We start from the raw sequence: 21415 nt of genomic DNA, 5'->3' as shown, positions 1-21415 counted from the left end.
TGATAAACATTTGGGCCATCGCTGCGCCCCACGGTGACGCCTTCTGTCCAGAAAGGTGAAAATAAAACCGTGGTAACCGTAACACGTCCATAGTCATTGGTGACCAGTGACGGTGTCCTGTCATCGATGTAAAGTACCGATGGCACCATTGATGGAGACCACTGATAGCTATCCCTCCAACAGGCTGTGTGGTTAATGAGCAGTACTACAGAACAGATACACCCATGAGCAATAATGTAATTTCCCAAAGTGGCAAGAATAACAAATGTCTCCAAGGCAGACGCCATATTTGGTGGGCAATTTACATAGGTCTCAAAGTATTGTGGACTCCAGAAAAATGTCTGTCACCCAAGCAAATGTAGGTCATGATGAGACACATTACTCTGAAACACTGGTGACGCTCTAGCAGTATTATTGCTTCTCTGGCCATCACCACCAGCAGCTGCTGTTGACAAGCAAGCTAGATCTTCTGTCACATGACACGGAGGAAGGCGGGCTAAAGGCGAGGCAAGAACCAATCGGAGCACTCATTAGTGACACAGTCTGTGATTGACATGCAGCTCAGTGAATCAGTCGTAAGGCGATAGTCATGTGAGAAATAAGTCATGCAGATGATGAGGCGGGGTTACCGTATGATTGGCAGCAGAAGTAGCCAGTCAGGAAGCGGAGATACAACATTGGCTGAGGAGGAGCCTATAGTGTGCTGGTGTGGGCGGGGCCGTGAGGAGAGGAGGAAGTGGTTGGGACAGAGGCAGCAGACATGGTGAGTTCTCATGTAGTTACCTTTATCATATGCACCCAGAGCCCAGGGGGCACCTGCCACTTCTCCGTCTCTGTGCTAACACTGTATCTATAGTACCTGCTGCTGCCCAGTGCAACTTTCTGTACTGGGTGCATGTCTCAGACTCTGTTCCTACTGTGTGTTTGACCCATGCACAGTGCTACTTCTCTATACTGGTCGCAGCTCTCGGTGTCTGTTCCTGTTCTGTAGGTATGGCTTCTGCACAGCATCACTTCTCTAGACCGATTGAAGCTCTTACTTTGTGTATGACCCCCATGCACAGTACCACTTCTCTATACTTGATGCAGATCTCAGTATATGTTCCTGTTGTGTGTGAATGGCTCCTGCACAGTGCCACTTCTCAATTTATGTTCATATTCTGCATGTATAGTTAATTCATACACAGTGCCACTTCCCTGTATGGAGTGCAGCTCTCAGTATCTGCATTTGACACCTGCACATTGCCACTTCTTGATAGTTGTATTCCTATTTTGTAATCTGCACCTACCTGCACAGTGCTACTTTGTTATACTGGATGCAGATTTCGGCATTGTGTTCCTATTCTGTATTATACACCTGCACAGTACTACTTCTCTATAATGGGCGAAGACCTCAGTATCTGTTTTAATTCTGTATGTATGACTCCTGCACAGTGCCACTTTTCAGTATGTTATTATACTATACGTATGGTTCTTGCAGTGCGATTTCTCTATACTGGGTGCAGATCTCAGTATCCGTTCCTATTCTGAATTTGATATAATTTATGTGCGGTGCCACTTCTTGGTACAGATTGCAGCTCTCTCTGTTCATATTCTGTATGTATGGCTCCTGTACAGTAACACTTCTCTATACTTGGTGCAGCTCTTAGTATCTGTTCTAGTTATTTATGTTTGGTTTCCACACAGTACCACTTCTCTACTGGATATGGGTCTCTGTATCTCTTTGTATTCTGTACGTATGGCACCTGCTTAGTGCCACTTCTCTGTAGTTGCGACATATCCTGGTATCTGTTCCTATTCTGTGCTATTACACCTGCACAGTACAACTTCTCTACTTGGTGCAGCTCCTCTGTATTTGATCATATTCCGTATTTGATACATGCACAGTACAACTTCTCTACTGGGTGCAGCTCCTCTATATCTGATCCTATTCCGTATTTGACACCTGCACAGTGCCACTTCTCTATAGTGGTGCATCTCCCAGTAGATGTTTCTATTCTGTATGTATGGCTAATGCACAGTGCCAGTTCTGTATACTGTGTGCAGCTCTTAGTAGCTGTGCATATTGTGTATTTATGACACATGCACAGTACCACTTCTCTATATTCTTTGTGTGGGTTTCAGTAGTGATTCTCTCCTGTACAGTGCCACTGCTCTATACTGGATGCTCTTAATGTATCTGTTCCTATTCTGTATATATGGTTCTTAGACAGTCTCTATACTTGATGCCGATCTCAGTATCCGTTCATATGATGTATGTTGGTTTGTGCACAGTTCCACTTCCCGACATCTGTTCTGTGTGTGTGTGTGTGTTCAGGCACAGTACAACGTCTCTATACTGGTTGCAGATCTCAGTATCTGTTCCTATTCTCTAATTGACATGCGTACAGTGCCACTTCTTTGTAGTGGTTACAGCTCTCTGTATCTGTTCATATTCTGTATGTATGGCTCCTGCACAGCACCACTTCACTATACTTGCTGCAGCTCTCTCTCAGTATCTGTTATAGTTATGTACTGTATGTATGGCTCCTGCACAGCACCACTTCTCTATACTGTATCCCTGTCTCGTTATCGCTTTGCATTCTGTATGTATCGCATCTGCACAGTGCCACTTCTCTATAATGGGTGCAGCTCTCAGTATGTGTTCCTGTTCAGTATTATGCACCTGCAGTGTGCATGATGTATATGTTCTCATTCTGTATACCTTGCATCTGCACATTGCCACTTCTCTATTCTGTACACTGGGCGGAGTTCTCGGTTTTGCTAATGAGTGGTCATTGCATATAAGGTAATATAGCGCCACCTGGTGCTACCAGAGGATGTGTGAGTTCAGATGCCCTCCAGGGCTGCGTATTTATTATTAATTAATTGGCAGTTATTTATATAGCGCGCACATATTCCGCAGCGCTTTATAGAGAATATGAGTGTTGGTAGAACAAACTAGGCATAATGATACTATTGTTTCTCTGACGTCCTAGTGGATGCTGGGAACTCCGTAAGGACCATGGGGAATAGACGGCTCCGCAGGAGACTGAGACTGGGCACAACTAAAGAAAGCTTTAGGTCTATCTGGTGTGCACTGGCTCCTCCCCCTATGACCCTCCTCCAGACCTCGGTTAGATTTCTGTGCCCGGCTGAGCTGGATGCACACTAGGGGCTCTCCTGAGCTCCTAGAAGAAAGTTTAGGTTTTTTATTTTCAGTGAGATCTGCTGGAAACAGACTCACTGCAACGTGGGACTAAGGGGAGAAGAAGCGAACCTACCTGCTTGCAGCTAGCTTGGGCTTCTTAGGCTACTGGACACCATTAGCTCCAGAGGGATCGAACACAGGACCCGACCTCGTCGTCCGGTCCCGGAGCCGCGCCGCCTTCCCCCTTACAGAGCCAGAAGCAAGAAGTGGTCCAGAAAATCGGCGGCAGAAGACTTTCAGTCTTCACCAAGGTAGCGCACAGCACTGCAGCTGTGCGCCATTGCTCCTCATGCACACCTCACACTCCGGTCACTGATGGGTGCAGGGCGCTGGGGGGGGCGCCCTGAGCAGCAATAAATAACACTTTGGCTGGCAAAACATACACCATATATAGTCCCTGAGGCTATATAGGTGTAAATTACCCCTGCCAGAATTACACAAAAAGCGGGAGAAAGTCAGCCGAAAAAGGGGCGGAGCCATCTCCCTCAGCACACTGGCGCCATTTTCCCTCACAGCTCCGCTGGAAGGATCGCCACCTGGCTCTCCCCTGCAGTCCTGCACTACAAAAAGGGTAAAAAAGAGAGGGGGGGGGGCACTAAAGTTAGGCGCAGTATATAAAATACAAGCAGCTACAGGGAAAAACACTCTGTATAGTGATATCCCTCTGTTATATAGCGCTCTGGTGTGTGCTGGCATACTCTCCCTCTGTCTCCCCAAAGGGCTTTGTGGGGTCCTGTCCTCTGTCAGAGCATTCCCTGTGTGTGTGCGGTGTGTCGGTACTGCTGTGTCGACATGTATGATGAGGATAATGATGTGGAGGCGGAGCAAATGTCGGTAAATGTGATGTCACCCCCTGCGGGGTCGACACCTGAGTGGATGGACTTATGGAAGGAATTACGTGACAGTGTCAGCTCCTTACATAAAAGGTTTGACGACATAGGACAGCCGGCTACTCAGCTTGTGCCTGTCCAAGCGTCTCAAATGTCATCAGGGGCTATAAAACGCCCGCTACCTCAGATGGCAGACACAGACGTCGACACGGATACTGACTCCAGTGTCGACGACGATGAGACTAGTGTACCTTCCAATAGGGCCACACGTTACATGATTGAGGCAATGAAAAATGTATTACACATTTCTGATATTACCCCACGTACCACAAAAAGGGGTATTATGTTTGGTGAGAAAAAACTACCAGTAGTTTTTCCTGCATCTGAGGAATTAAATGAGGTGTGTGAAGAAGCGTGGGCTTCCCCCGAAAAGAAATTTAGTAATTTCTAAACGGTTATTAGCAACGTACCCTTTCCCTCCAGAGGATAGGTCACGTTGGGAAACACCCCCTAGGGTAGATAAAGCGCTTACACGTTTGTCAAAAAAGGTGCCACTACCGTCTCAGGATACGGCCGCCCTAAAGGATCCTGCTGATGAAAAGCAGGAGGCTATCCTGAAGGCTATATATACACACACATGCATTTTACTGCGACCAGCTATTGCCTCAGCATGGATGTGCAGTGCGACAGCTGTGTGGTCAGACTCCCTGTCGGATAATATTGATACCCTGGATAGAGACAATATTTTACTGACAATAGAGCATATAAAAGCCGCAGTCTTATATATGCGTGATGCACAAAGGGATATTTGCCGTCTAGCATCAAAAATAAGCGCAATGTCCATTGCCGCCAGGAGAAGGTTATGGACTCGGCAGTGGTCACGCGATGCCGATTCCAAAAGGCACATGGAAGTTTTGCCTTATAAAGGGGTGGAGCTGTTTGGGGATGGTCTTTCAGACCTTGTTTCCATGGCTACGGCTGGGAAATCAACATTTTTGCCACAAGTTGCCCCACAGCAGAAGAAGGCACCGTATTATCAGGTACAGTCCTTTCGGCCCCATAGAAACAAGAGGGCTAGAGGCGCATCCTTTCTGCCGAGAGGTAGAGGGAAAAAGCTGCAGCATACAGCTAGTTCCCAGGAGCAGAAGTCCTCCCCCGCTTCCGCTAAGTCCACCGCATGACGCTGGGGCTCCACAAGCGGACCTGGGTACGGTGGGGGCCGTCTCAGAAATTTCAGCACACAGTGGGCTCACTCATAGGTGGATCCCTGGATCCTTCAAGTAGTATCTCAGGGGTACAGGCTGGAATTCGAGACGTCTCCTCCTCGCCGTTTCCTAAAATCGGCCTTACCAACAACTCCCTCAGCCAGGGAGGCAGTGTTGGAGGCTATCCACAAGCTGTATTCACAGCAGGTGATCATCAAGGTACCCCTCCTTCAACAAGGAAGAGGTTACTATTCCACAATGTTTGTGGTACCGAAACCGGACGGTTCGGTGAGACCCATTTTAAATTTAAAATCCTTGAACACGTATATATAAAAAAATTCAAGTTCAAGATGGAATCGCTCAGGGCGGTTATTGCGAGCTTGGACGAGGGGGATTACACATGGTCTCCCTGGACATCAAGGATACTTACCTGCATGTCCCCATTTACCCTCCTCACTAGGAGTACCTCAGATTTGTGGTACAGGACTGTCACTATCAGTTCCAGACGCTGCCGTTTGGGTTATCCACGGCACCGAGGGTCTTTACCAAGGTAATGGCCGAAATGATGATACTCCTTCGGAAGAAGGGGGTTTTAATTATCCCGTACTTGGACAATCTCCTGATAAAGGCGAGATCCAAGGAACAGTTGTTGGTGGGAGTAGCACTTTTTCGGGAAGTGCTGCAGCAGCACGGCTGGATTCTCAATATCCCAAAGTCACAGCTGGTCCCTACGACACGTCTTCTGTTCCTGGGAATGATTCTGGACACAGACCAGAAAAAAGTGTTTCTTCCAGTGGATAAAGCCGAGGAGTTGTCATCTCTAGTCAGAAACCTCCTAAAACCAGGACAGGTGTCGGTGCATCACTGCACGCGTGTCCTGGGAAAGATGGTTGCTTCATACAAAGCAATTCCATTCGGAAGGTTCCACGCAAGAACTTTCCAGTGGGACCTGTTGGACAAGTGGTCCGGGTCGCATCTTCAGATGCAGCAGCGGATAACCCTGTCGCCAAGGACCAGGGTGTCTCTACTGTGGCAAGGAAGAAATTTCCAGGGACTGTGGTCAAATCAGGAGATTTCACTACACATAAATATTCTGGAGCTAAGAGCCATTTACAATGCCCTAAGCCAAGCAAGACCCCTGCTTCAAAACCAGCCGGTACTGATCCAATCAGACAACATCACGGCGGTCGTCCATGTAAACAGACAGGGCGGCACAAGAAGCAGGAGGGCAATGGCAGAAGCCACAAGGATTCTCCGATGGGCGGAAAATCACGTGTTAGCACTGTCAGCAGTGTTCATTCCGGGAGTGGACAACTGGGAAGCAGACTTCCTCAGCAGGCACGACCTCCATCCGGGAGAGTGGGGACTTCATCCAGAAGTCTTCCAATTGTTTGTAAACCGTTGGGAAAGACCACAGGTGGATATGATGGCGTCCTGCTTCACCAAAAAACTAAAAAGATATTGCGCCAGGTCAAGGGACCCTCAGGCGATAGCTGTGGACGCTCTAGTGACACCGTGGGTGTACCAGTCGGTTTGTGTTTCCTCCTCTGCCTCTCATTCCCAAGGTACTGAGAATAATACGATGGGGAGGAGTGAGAACTATACTCGTGGTTCCGGATTGGCCAAGAAGGACTTGGTACCCGGAACTTCAAGAGATGCTCTCAGAGGACCCATGGCCTCTACCGCTAAGGCGGGACCTGCTGCAGCAGGGGCCCTGCCTGTTCCAAGACTTACCGTGGCTGCATTTGACGGCATGGCGGTTGAACACCGGATCCTGAAGGAAAAGGGCATTCTGGAGGAAGTCATCCCTACCCTGATCAAAGCCAGGAAGGATGTAACTGCAAAACATTATCACCGCATTTGGCGGAAATATGTTGCTTGGTGTGAGGCCAGGAAGGCCCCAACGGAGGAATTTCAACTGGGTCGATTCCTGCATTTCCTGCAAGCAAGGGTGACGATGGGCCTCAAATTGGGGTCCATTAAGGTCCAGATTTCGGCTCTGTCGATTTTCTTCCAAAAGGAACTGGCTTCACTGCCTGAAGTTCAGACATTTGTCAAGGGAGTTCTGCATATTCAGCCTCCTTACATGCCTCCAGTGGCACCTTGGGATCTCAATGTGGTTTTGGGATTCCTGAAGTCACATTGGTTCGAGCCACTTAAAACCGTGGATTTGAAATATCTCACGTGGAAAGTGGTCATGTTGTTGGCCCTGGCGCCGGCCAGGCGTGTATCAGAATTGGCGGCTTTGTCATGTAAAAGCCCGTATCTGATTTTCCATATGGATAGGGCAGAATTGAGGACTCGTCCTCAGTTCCTCCCGAAGGTGGTATCAGCTTTTCACTTGAACCAACCTATTGTGGTGCCTGCGGCTACTAGGGACTTGGAGGATTCCAAGTTACTGGACGTAGTCAGGGCCAGGATGGCTAGAGTCAGGAAAATTGACTCGCTGTTTATCCTGTATGCACCCAACAAGCTGGGTGCTCCTGCTTCTAAGCAGACTATTGCTCGCTGGATTTGTAGCACGATTCAGCTTGCGCATTCTGCGGTAGGACTACCGCAGCCTAAATCAGTAAAAGCCCATTCCACAAGGAAGGTGGGCTCATCTTGGGCGGCTGCCCGAGGGGTCTCGGCACTGCAACTTTGCCGAGCGGCTACTTGGTCAGGGTCTAACACTTTTGCTAAGTTTTACAAATTTGACACCCTGGCTGAGGAGGACCTTGAGTTTGCTCATTCGGTGCTGTAGAGTCATCCGCACTCTCCCGCCCGTTTGGGAGCTTTGGTATAATCCCCATGGTCCTTACGGAGTTCCCAGCATCCACTAGGACGTCAGAGAAAATAAGAATATACTCACCGGTAATTCTATTTCTCGTAGTCCGTACTGGATGCTGGGCGCCCATCCCAAGTGCGGATTGTCTGCAATACTTGTAAATAGTTATTGTTAACAAATCGGGTTATTGTTGAGAGCCATCTGTTCAGAGGCTCTATTGTTATCATACTGTTAACTGGATTTATTATCACGAGTTGTAAGGTGTGATTGGTGTGGCTGGTATGAGTTTTACCTGGGATTCAAAATCCTTCCTTATTGTGTCAGCTCTTCCGGGCACAGTATCTTAACTGAGGTCTGGAGGAGGGTCATAGGGGGAGGAGCCAGTGCACACCAGATAGACCTAAAGCTTTCTTTAGTTGTGCCCAGTCTCAGTCTCCTGCGAAGCCGTCTATTCCCCATGGTCCTTACTGAGTTCCCAGCATCCACTACAGACTAAGAGAAATAGAATTGCCGGTGAGTAAATTCTTATTTTTTTTTATTTCAGACCTCCACCCTCACTCAGGGTCTGGAGCGGATCCCAGACCAGATGGGGTACTTGGTGATGAGCGATGACGGCGTGCTGGCGGTAAGTGCCGTACATTCCATGTGTCCACTCCCTTTTCTGCAAGCTATGGAGGTTGTACAGAGAAGTCCAGTTACAGTTCCAGAGTAGCATCCGACGCATTTCGTTGTGATTAGCATATACTTAGTAGCATACAAGTAAAAGTATTAGAACCCCCCTTCCCATACAAACATTATAGTCTCCCTAAACCTAATGGTGTGCGATTTAAACTTCCCCCAGTGTATCTCCCCAAGTCTCCTGAGGTCCTCTCCTTGTGGGGAGAACCCAAAAATCCGCTCCCTGGGGGAAGCCTTGACCAGCCCTGGGTGTAGGGAAGCACTGGGTGTAGAGTCTTTTCTGTCTTTCCAGCCAGCACTAGGGATGATCATCGGTGGGTTAACCTTTGATACCATTAATTGTTAACCTTGAAGGTATAAAACAATCTGCAAGGGAAACATCGATGGGTCCACCCACCGTTGGTCATTCCCGCTTTACTATTCACTGGTGTGAGGGCCATTCAGAGCCTAGGGATGGTGTATTGTGGGTTCATCAGGGGGCGGAGCTAGGCTCTGTGGCTCGGCACTTTTGTGAAAATAAAAACATTGGGTTGTTCTGTACCATAAATGGCAGGAAATTATCTGGTTCTCCCCCATCCATGGCAGAAGTATTCAGCATCATACCATCGATTTATTTTGACTCATCAATGGTCTTATCTAGCCAGCACACTCTCTGTTATTCTTGCACATTTCAAAATATAAAACATTGTTAAGAGACACGTTAAGGACATATTTGTAGGTGGGCGCAAATGATTAGTTCGCAGGAGGGCCCCGAATACCCGACCACGACCCCGGTTGTGGAATAACCTACTACTTCATCAGATGAAGTTGTGTTATCCCATAGTGAAACGCGTCAGAACACTACCACTGGTCCGATCTTTACACCCTCCTCTGCTTATCACTGTTGCACCCCATGTAGAGCCTGAAGGGATAAATAAAATGTGATGACCTCTATGCTTGCAGAGCGCCGGGGATCTAGAGAACGACGAGAGACTGGCTGGTGTAATTAGAGAGATGGTAATCACCGCCTGTAGCTTCCACGGGTTGGGGCAACAAATACCATTCAAGCGTATGAGCAGTGAGTTACTATGGACCATTCATAGGTGCTGGGGGTTTGATGGTTACAGTTCCTTCCTTACACCCTGTTCTTGTCTCTGTTCCGCAGTTGTGTTTGGGGAACACTCCTTTCTCGTCACCATCTCCGGGCAGAAGATCTACGTGGTGAAACGTCACAACATTGTCCGGGAACCGATAAATGTTTAGCTGCTTGTGTGACTACAACCACCTTCCCTACTGATGGTCCCATCTACTACTAGAAACTATCCAGCATTAGGACTTGGCTCCCTTGGAGGGAAAGATCGGTTCATTTTCAATTCTTTTGTTCGTATTTAAGTATTTTTGGAAATAAATGTTTGTTCAGAACGCTAGTGTGTAAGCCCAATTATAGATCTGTCCTTGTGTGACTATAACTTACCATCAAATGGCGATTAAATTATCTTACAATTCTGGTTTGATTGAATTATTTGTTGATGCAAGAAGGACCAGCTTCCAGCCCGTATGTCGGATATCTCTAGGTCAGTGGTTCCCAAATTGGGTTCCATGGGTTGATGGTCCAGGGTCAAATTATTTATGGTCAATGGGATAGGCAAACCAGTGCCAGTGGCTAAGAAACAGAAGCAGAACCCGGTCCACCAAATAATGGAACCCAAAGGTTACACATGAGCACAATTTTCTTAATTTAAAAATATCTCCAGGCCTAGGATGCCATGATAAAAATAATTATACTCTAGGGAGCTGTGTTCAAGAAAGTTTTGGAACCACTGCCTATTTCTCATACCTCCTAGGGGATACTGGGGAAGGTACTTCAGTATGGTGGGGTATAGATGGGGTCCAGAGGAGCCTGGTCAAAAGGATTTACTGTTAGGTAATTAAAATCCTATTTTCTCTTATGTCCTAGAGGATACTGGGGTCCACATTAGTACCATGGGGTATAGACTGGTCCACTAGGAGCCTTGGGCACTTTAAGAATTTGATAGTGTGGGCTGGCTCCTCCCTCTATGCCCCTCCTGCCGGACTCAGTTTAGAAAATGTGCCCGGAGGAGCCGATCACGCTTATGGAAGCTCCTGAAGAGTTTTCTGCATTTATTTTCTATTTGTTGTTTTCAGGCAGGTCTGATTGGCACCAGCCTGCCTGCTTCGTGGGACTTAGGGGGGAGAACGGGCCAACTTCCTGAGAGTTAATGGTCCCGTTTCTCCACTGACAGGACACTGAGCTCCTGAGGGAGTTATTCGCCAGCCACACCACGGCGCAGCGTACCCTCCCGCAGCACGCTGCCACTCCTAACAGAGCCAGATGATAGAGTGGCGAGTAAAGCGCCGGCATCGCGGTTAGCGTGTCGCCGGCGGGAATGGCGGCACAAGGGTAGGAGCGCAGCGCTGAGTGCAGGCTGCGCTCCAGGGGGCTCAGGAGGACATGCGGCTGTGAGGGGCGCGCTGAGCTACCAATGCTAACCAGGGTTTTAACCCTCTTTCTCTTACGTCCTAGAGGATGCTGGGGACTCCGTAAGGACCATGGGGTATAGACGGGCTCTGCAGGAGACATGGGCACTCTAAAGACTTTAGATGGGTGTGCACTGGCTCCTCCCTCTATCCCCCTCCTCCAGACCTCGGTTAGATCCTGTGCCCAGAGAAGACTGGATGCAGTGCAGGGGAGCTCCGCTGAGTTTCTCTGAAAAGACTTATCTTAGGTTTTTTATTTTCAGGGAGCACTGCTGGCAACAGGCTCCCTGCATCGTGGGACGGAGGGGAGAGAAGCAGCCCTACTTAAGTGATCTGCTTCTTAGGCTACTGGACACCATTAGCTCCAGAGGGTCGGAACACAGGTCTCATCCTCGCTGTTCGTCCCGGATCCGCGCCACCGTCCTCCTCACAGAGCCGGAAGATAGAAGCCGGGTGAGTATAAGAAGAAAGAAGACTTCAAAGGCGGCAGAAGACTTCAGATCTTCACTGAGGTACCACGCAGCGGTAACGCTGCGCGCCATTGCTCCCACATTCACACACACTGACGGCACTGTATGGGTGCAGGGCGCAGGGGGGGCGCCCTGGGCAGCAATGATAAACTTCAAGGGACACTGGCTGACATATATATATATATATATATATATATATATATATATATATATATATATATATATATATATATATATATATATACATATATACACACATATACACATATACACATACTGCGGAGGTAGTATATTAAATAAACCCCCGCCAGTATAAAGAATTTGAGCGGGACCGAAGACCGCCGTTGAGAGGGCGGAGCTTGATACTCCAGCACTAACCAGCGCCATTTTCTTAACAGCACGCTGCAGAGAAGCTGCTCCCCGGACTCTCCCCTGCTGAACACAAGTACAGAGGGCAAAAAGGAGTGGGGGGGTGGGGGGGGAGACATTTATTTGGCGCAGTGAGTGTATTATTGATATATAAAGTGCTGTATAGACTGGGATTTTGTTCCAGTGTCGCTGGGGGTGTGCTGGCATACTCTCTCTCTGTCTCTCCAAAGGGCCTTATTGGGGAACTGTCTCCATATAGATATATCCCTGAGTGTGTGGGGGGTGTCGGTATGTCTGTGTCGGCATGTCTGAAGCGGAAGGCTCTTCTAAGGAGGAGGTAGAGCAGATGATTGTGGTGTCTCCGTCGGCACAGTCGACACCTGATTGGATGGATATGTGGAATGTTTTAAATGCAAATGTGTCTTTATTTCATAAAAGAATGGACAAATTAGAGTCCAGAGAAAAAGCAGGGAGTCAATCCATGGCTTTGACTGTGTCACAAGGCCCTTCTGGGTCTCATAAACGTCCCCTGTCCCAGGTAGCAGACACTAATACCGACACGGATTCTGACTCCAGTGTCGACTACGATGATGCGAGGTTACACCCAAGGATGGCCAAAAGTACTTATTATATGATTATTGCAATAAAAGATGTTTTGCATATCACTGATGACCCCTCTGTCCCTGACACGAGGGTATGCATGTTTAAGGAGAAGAAACCTGAGGTAACCTTTCCCCCGTCTCATGAGCTGAACGCTTTATTTGAAAAAGCTTGGGAAACTCCAGACAAAAAACTGCAGATTCCCAAGAGAATTATTATGGCATATCCTTTCCCTGCACAGGACAGGGTACGGTGGGAATCCTCGCCCAGGGTGGACAAGGCTTTGACGTGCTTGTCCAAAAAGGTGGCGCTACCGTCTCCAGACACGGCAGCCCTCAAGGATCCTGCTGATCGCAGACAGGAGACTACCTTAAAATCAATTTATACACATACGGGGGCCTTGCTCAGACCGGCAGTAGCGTCGGCATGGGTATGTAGCGCAATAGAAGCATGGGCAGATAACTTGTCATCTGACATTGACACCCTAGATAAGGATAGCATTTTATTGACCGTGGGACGTAGTGACGCTGCGAGAGACGTTGGGCTGTTGGGTTCAAGAGCCAATGTCATTGCAATTTCTGCTAGGCGAGCCCTGTGGACCCGCCAATGGACGGGTGATGCCGATTCAAAGAGACATATAGAATCTTTGCCTTACAAGGGTGAGGTTTTATTTGGGGAGGGCCTCGGGACCTGGTGTCCACAGCTACCGCGGGTAAATCTTATTTTTTGCCTTATGTTCCCCCACAGCAAAAGAAAACACCTCAATATCAGATGCAGTCCTTTCGGGCGCATAAGTCCAGAAGGGGCCGGGGCTCTTCCTTCCTCGCCAGAGGTAAGGGTAGAGGGAAAAGAATGCCTGCTACAGCTAGTTCCTAGGAACAGAAGTCCTCCCCGGCTTCTACAAAATCCACCGCATGACGTTGGGGCTCCACTGCGAGAGTCCGCACCGGTGGGGGCACGTCTTCGACTCTTCAGCCAGATCTGGGTTCTGTCAGATGTGGATCCTTGGGCGATAGAAATTGTATCCCAAGGCTACAAACTGGAATTCGAAGAAGTGCCTCCGCGCCGATTTTTCAAGTCGGCTTTGTCAGCCTCTCCCCCAGAGAGGGTAATAGTTTTGGCTGCGATACAAAAGCTGTGTCTACAGCAAGTGATTATCAAGGTTCCCCTAGTGCAACAGTGGTAGGGGGTACTATTCAACTCTATTTGTGGTCCCGAAACCGTATGGCTCTGTCACACCCATTCTGAATCTAAAATCCCTAAACCTGTATCTAAAAAAGTTCAAATTCAAGATGGAATCTCTCCGGGCAGTGATCTCCAGCCTGGAAGGGGGGGATTTTATGGTGTCACTAGACATAAAGGATGCATACCTTCATTTCCCCATTTATCCTCACTGTACAAGACTGTCATTACCAGTTTCAGACGTTGCCGTTTGGGCTGTCCACGGCCCTGAGGATTTTCACCAAGGTAATGGCAGAAATGATGGTGCTCCTACGCAGACAAGGAGTCACAATTATCCCATACTTGGACGATCTCCTGATAAAAGAGAGATCAGTTGCTGAAAAGCGTGTCGCTCTCACTGAGAGTGCTGCAGCAACACGGCTGGATCCTAAATCTGCCAAAATCGCAGTTGATTCCAACGACTCGGCTATCATTTTTAGGCATGATTCTGGACACGGAAAAGAAGAGTTTTTCTCCCAACGGAAAAAGCCCAGGAACTCCAGAGCATGGTCAGAGACCTGTTAAAGCCAAAAAGAGTGTCAGTTCATCAATGCACTCGAGTACTGGGAAAAATGGTGGCAGCCTACGAGGCCATACCCTTCGGCAGAGTCCATGCGAGGACATTTCAGTGGGACCTTCTGGACAAATGGTCGGGGTCCCATCTACAAATACATCAGAAAATAAGCCTATCCCCCAGGGCCAGGGTGTCTCTCATGTGGTGGCTGCAGAGTGCTCACCTTCTAGAGGGTCGCAGGTTCGACATTCAAGACTGGGTTCTGGTGACCACGGACGCGAGCCTCCGAGGATGGAGAGCAGTTACACAAGGAAGAAATTTTCAGGGACTGTGTTCGAGCCAGGAGGCTTGTCTACACATCAGCGTGCTGGAATTAAGGGCCATATACAACGGCCTACGACAAGCGGAGACTCTTCTTCGCGACCTACCTGTTCAGATTCAGTCAGACAACGTCACAGCAGTGGCTCATGTAAACCGCCAAGGCGGGACAATGAGCAGAGTGGCAATGGTGGAAGTCACCAGGATTCTTCGCTGGGCGGAAAATCACGTAAGCGCGCTGTCAGTAGTCTTCATTCCGGGAGTGGACAACTGGGAAGCAGACTTCCTCAGCAGACACGACCTCCATCCTGGAGAGTAGGGTCTTTATCAAGAAGTTTTTGCAGAGATAACAAGTCGTTGGGGGCTTCCTCAAATAGACATGATGGCGTCACGCCTCAAAAATAAACTTCGGAGGTATTGTTCCAGGTCAATGGACCCTCAGGCGGTAGCAGTAGATGCCCTGGTGACACCATGGATGTTTCCGTCGGTTTATGTCTTCCCTCCTCTTCCACTCATCTCAAAAATACTGAGAATCATAAGACGAAAAAGAGTCCAGACAATACTCATTGTTCTGGATTGGCCTCGGAGGGCCTGGTATTCAGATCTTCAGGAAATGCTCACAGAAGATCCATGGCCTCTTCCTCCCAGGGAGGACCTGTTGCAGCAGGGGCCCTGCGTGTTCCAAGACTTACCGCGGTTACGTTTGACGGCATGGCGGTTGAACGCCAAATCCTAGCTAGGAAAGGTATTCCGGGAGAGGTCATCCCTACTCTGATAAAAGCTAGGAAGGAGGTGACGGCGAAACATTATCACCGTATCTGGAGAAAATATGTATCTTGGTGTGAAGCCAAGAATGCTCCTATGGAAGATTTTCACCTGGGCCGTTTTCTCCACTTTCTGCAGACAGGAGTGGATATGGGCCTGAAGTTAGGCTCTATTAAGGTACAGATTTCGGCCCTGTCAATATTCTTTCAGAAGGAATTGGCTTCTCTCCCAAAAGTCCAGGCTTTTGTAAAGGGAGTGCTGCACATCCAGCCTCCTTTTGTGCCCCCAGTGGCACCATGGGACCTTAACGTGGTGTTACAGTTCCTTAAGTCACACTGGTTTGAACCTCTTCAAACGGTTGAATTATAATTTCTCACTTGGAAGGTAGTCATGTTATTGGCCTTGGCATCTGCGAGGCGGGTGTCTGAATTGGCGGCTTTGTCTCACAAAAGCCCCTATCTGATTTTCCATGTGGATAGAGCAGAGTTGAGGACTCGTCCTCAATTTCTGCCTAAGGTGATTTCATATGAACCAACCTATTGTGGTGCCTATGGCTACGGGGGACTTGGAGGATTCCAAGTCTCTTGATGTAGTCAGGGCCTTAAAGGTTTATGTAGCCAGAACGGCTCGGGTTAGGAAAACAGAGGCACTGTTTGTCCTGTATGCAGCCAACAAGGTTGGCGCCCCTGCTTCTAAGCAGACTATTGCCCGCTGGATCTGTAATACGATTCAGCAGGCTCATTCTACGGCTGGATTTCCGGTTCCAAATTCGGTAAAGGCCCATTCCACTAGGGAGGTGGGCTCTTCTTGGGCGGCTGCCCGAGGTGTCTCGGCATTGCAACTTTGCCGAGCGACTACTTGGTCGGGTTCAAACACTTTTGCTAAATTCTACAAGTTTGATACCTTGGCTGAGGAGGACCTCATGTTTGCTCAATCGGTGCTGCAGAGTCATCCGCACTCTCCCGCCCGGTATGCAGCTTTGGTATAATCCCCATGGTCCTTATGGAGTCCCCAGCATCCTCTAGGACGTAAGAGAAAATAAGATTTTAAACCTACCGGTAAATCTTTTTCTCCTAGTCCGTAGAGGATGCTGGGCGCCCGTCCCAGTGCGGACTAAATTCTGCAAAGCTTGTATATAGTTATTGATTACATAAGGGTTATGTTACAGTTTGATCAGTCTCTGGCTGATGCTGTTTTGTTTCATGCTGTTAACTGGTTCGTATATTCCATGTTGTACGGTGTGGATGGTGTGGGCTGGTATGGATCTTGCCCTTAGATTAACAAAAATCCTTTCCTCGTACTGTCCGTTTCCTCTGGGCACAGTTCTTTAACTGAGGTCTGGAGGAGGGGCATAGAGGGAGGAGCCAGTGCACACCCATCTAAAGTCTTTAGAGTGCCCATGTCTCCTATGGAGCCTGTCTGTACCCCATGGTCCTTACAGAGTCCCCAGCCTCCTCTACGGACTAGGAGAAAAAGATTTACCGGTAGGTTTAAAATCTTATTTTTAGACAGAAAATTACCTCAGGCCAGTATAAAAAAAGCGGGAAGCAAAGTGCCATTAAGGGGGCGGGACTTCACTAAGAGCGGATCCAGCAGCTCATCAGCGCCATTTTCTCTCTGCAGCTTGCCCTGACAGGAATCACGGAAGCACCGCTCCTTTACAAAGACTCCAAGTCTCCTCAGCGGTACCAGGGGGTCTTAGAAAGGGGAGGAGCAGTGTTAAATACTAAGCCCTCTTAAGGGACTCGGGTACATGTACTAAGCAGTGATAAAAGTGGAGAAGTGAGCCAGTGGAGAAGTTGCCCATGGCAACCAATCAGCTGCTCTGTATGTGTTTATAGTATGCAAATTTTAAATGTTACGTCAATGCTGATTGGTTGCCATGGGCCACTTCTCCACTGGCTCATTTCTCCAATTTAATCACCGCTTAGTACATGTCCCCCTTAGTGTGGCGACCCAGCTAATATTTTCTTGGGTACAGGGGAGCTCTGTGGCTGGCTCCGATTTCTGTGTCTCCCTGAGGGCTCTGTGTGGGTTAAAACTGTGTTTTCACCTTCTGTGTGTGTGTGTCCAGGGACTGTGTTTCCTGCACGGCCGAGTGCCTTTTTCCCCCTGGAGACTCCCTTCCCTGTACTCAGGATAGTGCACATTCTCGGGCTAGTGGGGCAGAACCCCCATGGTTAGCTTCCATTCAAGGGATGATATCTAATATTTCTACAAAATTATCCCATAATGAGAAAGACGCAAATTTTAAGACAGTCTATGGATGACATAAATGAATAGAGATTCAGTCCCCATACCAGCGTCTCACACCCCCGCCATTTGCCCACAAAAGCGTACTCTGGCCCAACTCATGCAGGGTGATACTGATGACGGTATAATCAGATCCAGAGGAGGGTGAAGTAGATGCGAGTGGGGGGGATGCCGTCCTGTCACAGGGCATACAGGCCATGATAGAAGCTGTCAGAAATGTCCTGCACATTCCTGATTAGACGGCTGAGGAGAAATCTTATTTTAATATAAAAAAAATCCTCGGCTACTTTTCCTGCATCAAAGGAATTAAATACTTTGAACAAACTTGGGCTAATCCTGACAAAAAGTTTCAGATTCCTAAAAGATTAATTACATCCTTTCCCTTTCCTCTGGAAGATAGAAATGGGAAAACCCTCAGATTGTGGACGCATCGGTATCTAGGTTGTCACGTAAGATAGTCTTACCTGTTCCTGGAGCAGCATCCTTAAAGGACACAGCTGACCGCAAGATTGAGAACACTCTCAAATCGTTATACACTGCTGCTGGGGTGGCCCAGAGACCCACTATTGCTTGAGCATGGATCACTAAAGCCATTGCAAAGTGGTCAGGTAACCTAATTGACGGATTGGATACCTTACCCAGGGGGAGATTGTTTTACTCCTGCAGCATTTTCAGGACTCTGCTAACTTTATGGTTGAGGCCTTAAAGGAAATTGGTTTGCTCAACGCACGCACCACTGCCATGACAGTTTCAGCACGCAGGGGCTTGTGGCTGCGCCAGTGGACGGCGGATGCGGATTCCAGGACAGGTGTGGAAAATCTACCTTTCACAGGTGAAGACCTGCTTGGAGATGAACTGGATAAGTTGATATCCAAGGCTATGGCGGGTAAGTCTACGTACCTTCCTTCCGCAGCACCCCAAGCTAGGAAAACCTACTCTGCTCCAACTCTGCAGTCCTTTCGGAGAGCGAAATTCAAAGGCAGATCCAAGGGTTTTTCTACAGCCTTCAAAGGTAGTAAAGGTAAACCCAGAAAACCGTCCGTTGCAGGTTCTCAGGAACAGAACCCCGGATCTGCTTCCTCAGAGCCTTCAGCATGATGGTGATCCGCACTGCCTAGAAGACAGGCAGGTGGGAGCTCGGTTACATTATTTCAGTCACGTTTGGGCAACATCTTGCCAGTATCCCTGGGTCATAGATCTTATCGCCCAGGGATACAGACTGGAGTTTCAGGAACTCCCACCTCACAGATTCTTCAAATCAGGCTTATCGGCTTCTCCGGAAGCAAGTATGACTTTATAGGCAGCAATTCAAAAACTGGTTCAGACTCAGGTCATTGTTCCAGTTCCACTTCAACTACAAAACAAAGGGTTATTACTCCAACCTGTTTGAGGTACCGAAACCGGACGGTTCGGTGAGGCACATTCTGAACCCGTATTTAAGGGTGCTCAAATTCAAGATGGAGTCTCTGAGAGCGGTGATCTCCGGTCTGGAGGAGGGGGAATTCCTGGTGTGTCTGGACATCAAGGATGCATACCTTCACATTCAAAATTTGGCCGCCTCATCAGGCGTATCTAAGGTTTGCACTGCAGGACTGTCACCACCAGTTTCAGGCCCTGCCATTTGGCCTCTCCACAGCACGGAGGGTATTCACCAAGTTAATGGCAGAGATGATGTTTCTCCTCCGCAAACAGGGAGTTAACATAATACCATACGTGGAGGACCTGTTGATAATGCGCCTTCCAGGGAAAGGTTGTTGGACAGCATTGCCGTTTCAACCCGACTTCTCCAGGATCACGGGTGGATTCTGAACCTGCCACAATCCCACCTGGAACCAACACGGAGGCTTCCATTCCTAGGAATGATCCTGGATACGGAGCAACAAAAGGTGTTCTTTCCGTTGGAAAAGGCATTGTTAATCCAGTCAATGGTGTGGGATCTCCTAAAACCTGGATAGTGGTGCATCTGTGCATTCGCTTTCTGGGGAAGATGGTAGACTCTTACGAGGCTCTGCAGTACGGAAAGTTTTCATGCAAGGCCATTCCAGCTGGATCTGTTGGACAAATGGTCTGGATTGCATCTTCACATGCACCAGCGGATACGTCTGTCGCCAAAAGCCAGGATTTCTCTTCTGTGGCGGCTCCAGACTTCTCACCTGACCGAGGGTCGACGGTTCGGGATTCAAAATTGGATTCTGCTCAGAGTTTGGGGAGCAGTCACCCAAGGGGAACAGTTCCAAGGAAAATGGTCAAGTTAGGAAGCCATTCTTCCAATCAACATTCTGGAACTAAGGGCCATATACAACCCCTTTCTTCTAGCTTTGCATCTTCTTTAAGATCAAGCCATTCAGATTCAGTGGGACAATGGGGGTAATTCCAAGTTGATCGCAGCAGGAATTTTGTTAGCAGTTGGGCAAAACCATGTGCACTGCAGGGGAGGCAGATTAAACATGTGCAGAGAGAGTTAGATTTGGGTGTGGTGTGTTCAATCTGCAATCTAATTTGCAGTGTAAAAATAAAGCAGTCAGTATTTATCCTGCACAGAAACAAAATAACCCACCCAAATCTAAATCTTTCTGCACATGTTATATCTGCCTCCCCTGCAGTGCACCTGGTTTTGCCCAACTGCTAACAAAATTCCTGCTGCGATCAACTTGGAATTACCCCCAATGTGATGGCAATAATGTACATAAACTGACAGGACGGAACAGAGCAGAGGTAACAAAAATTCTCCTCTGGGCAGAAAGACAAGCGGTGGCGCTGTCGGCAGTCTTCATTCCGGGAGTAGACAACTGGGAAGCAGACTTCCTCAGTAGACACGACCTCCACCCAGGAGAGTGGGGCCTTCACCCGCAGGTGTTCGAGTCCTTAAGTCGGTGAGGAATTCCACAGATAGACATGATGGCCTCTCGTCTCATCAAGAAGCTAAAGCGCTATTGTTCCAGGTCGAGGGACCCACAAGCAGTGGCCGCTCTGGTGAATCCATGGGTCTACCAGATGGTTTACGTGTTCCCACCTCTTCCAGTGATCCCAAGAATTCTCAAAAAGAATAAAAAGGGAAAAGGTTCAAGCAATTCTCATTGCTCCAGATTGGCTGAGAAGGGCCTGGTACGCGGATCTACTGGAGTTGCTCCTGGAGGACCCGTGGCCACTCCCTCTGCGAGAGGATCTTCTGCAACAGGGGCCGTTCGTCTATCAAGACTTACCGTGGCTACGTTTGACGGCATGGAAGTTGAGCGTCAGATTTTAGCCCAGAAAGGCATTCCGAACAAGGTTATTCCAACCCTGATCCAAGCTAGGAAAGGGGTAACGTCTAAACATTACCACCGTATTTGGAAAAAATGTCTTGTGGTGGGAAAACAGGAAATTTCCTGCAGTGGAATTTCAACTGGGACGTTTTCTCTTTTCTACCGTCAAGTGTAGATGTGGGCCTACGTTTGGGCTCCTTGAAGGACAAGGCTGAAATCTAGACTTTTTTCGTCCAGAAACAATTGGCTTTCCTCCTTGAGGTTCAGACATTCCGTTCTTGAAGGGTGTTCTGCACATCCAACCGCCCTTTGTCCCTCTCACGGTACCTTGGGATCTTAACGTGGTGTTGCCGTTTCTGCCATCGGACTGGTTTGAACCTTTGCAGGAGGTTAACGTTAAGGTTCTTACATGGAAGACTGTTACAGTTGGCCTGAACTGGGGCCGTTGTCTCACAAAAGCCCCGATTTGATTTTTCATGAGGATAGAGCTGAACTCAGAACTCATCAGCAGT

General features: G+C 48.4%; 1 protein-coding gene across 2 annotated transcripts; it reads left to right on the top strand.

The window, feature by feature from the left end:
• The first annotated feature begins 659 nt into the window (after positions 1-659).
• LAMTOR4 (late endosomal/lysosomal adaptor, MAPK and MTOR activator 4) lies at positions 660-10157 on the top strand. Of its 2 annotated transcripts, none has more exons than XM_063930923.1 (4): positions 660-763; positions 8537-8617; positions 9613-9727; positions 9815-10157. In XM_063930923.1, exons 1-4 carry the CDS (start codon positions 761-763, stop codon positions 9910-9912), a joined length of 297 nt encoding a protein of 98 aa, XP_063786993.1. In that variant the 5' UTR covers positions 660-760; the 3' UTR covers positions 9913-10157. The 2 variants fall into 2 exon arrangements, with proteins under 2 accessions (XP_063786993.1, XP_063786994.1); XM_063930924.1 differs by lacking the exon at positions 660-763 and adding an exon at positions 866-991.
• The last annotated feature ends 11258 nt before the right edge of the window (positions 10158-21415 follow it).

This window comes from Pseudophryne corroboree, chromosome 6 (genome assembly GCF_028390025.1).
Source record: "Pseudophryne corroboree isolate aPseCor3 chromosome 6, aPseCor3.hap2, whole genome shotgun sequence".
In the NCBI taxonomy this organism is placed as follows: Eukaryota; Metazoa; Chordata; class Amphibia; order Anura; family Myobatrachidae; genus Pseudophryne; species Pseudophryne corroboree.
The sequence above is the reverse complement of the archived record's forward strand: the minus strand, read 5'-3'. Positions and strand labels throughout refer to the sequence as shown.

Coding starts and splice junctions, on each gene's coding strand:
- LAMTOR4 (XM_063930923.1), top strand. Junction 8,618..9,612: donor GCGATGACGGCGTGCTGGCG/GTAAGTGCCGTA, acceptor CTATGCTTGCAG/AGCGCCGGGGATCTAGAGAA. Junction 9,728..9,814: donor ACCATTCAAGCGTATGAGCA/GTGAGTTACTAT, acceptor TCTGTTCCGCAG/TTGTGTTTGGGGAACACTCC.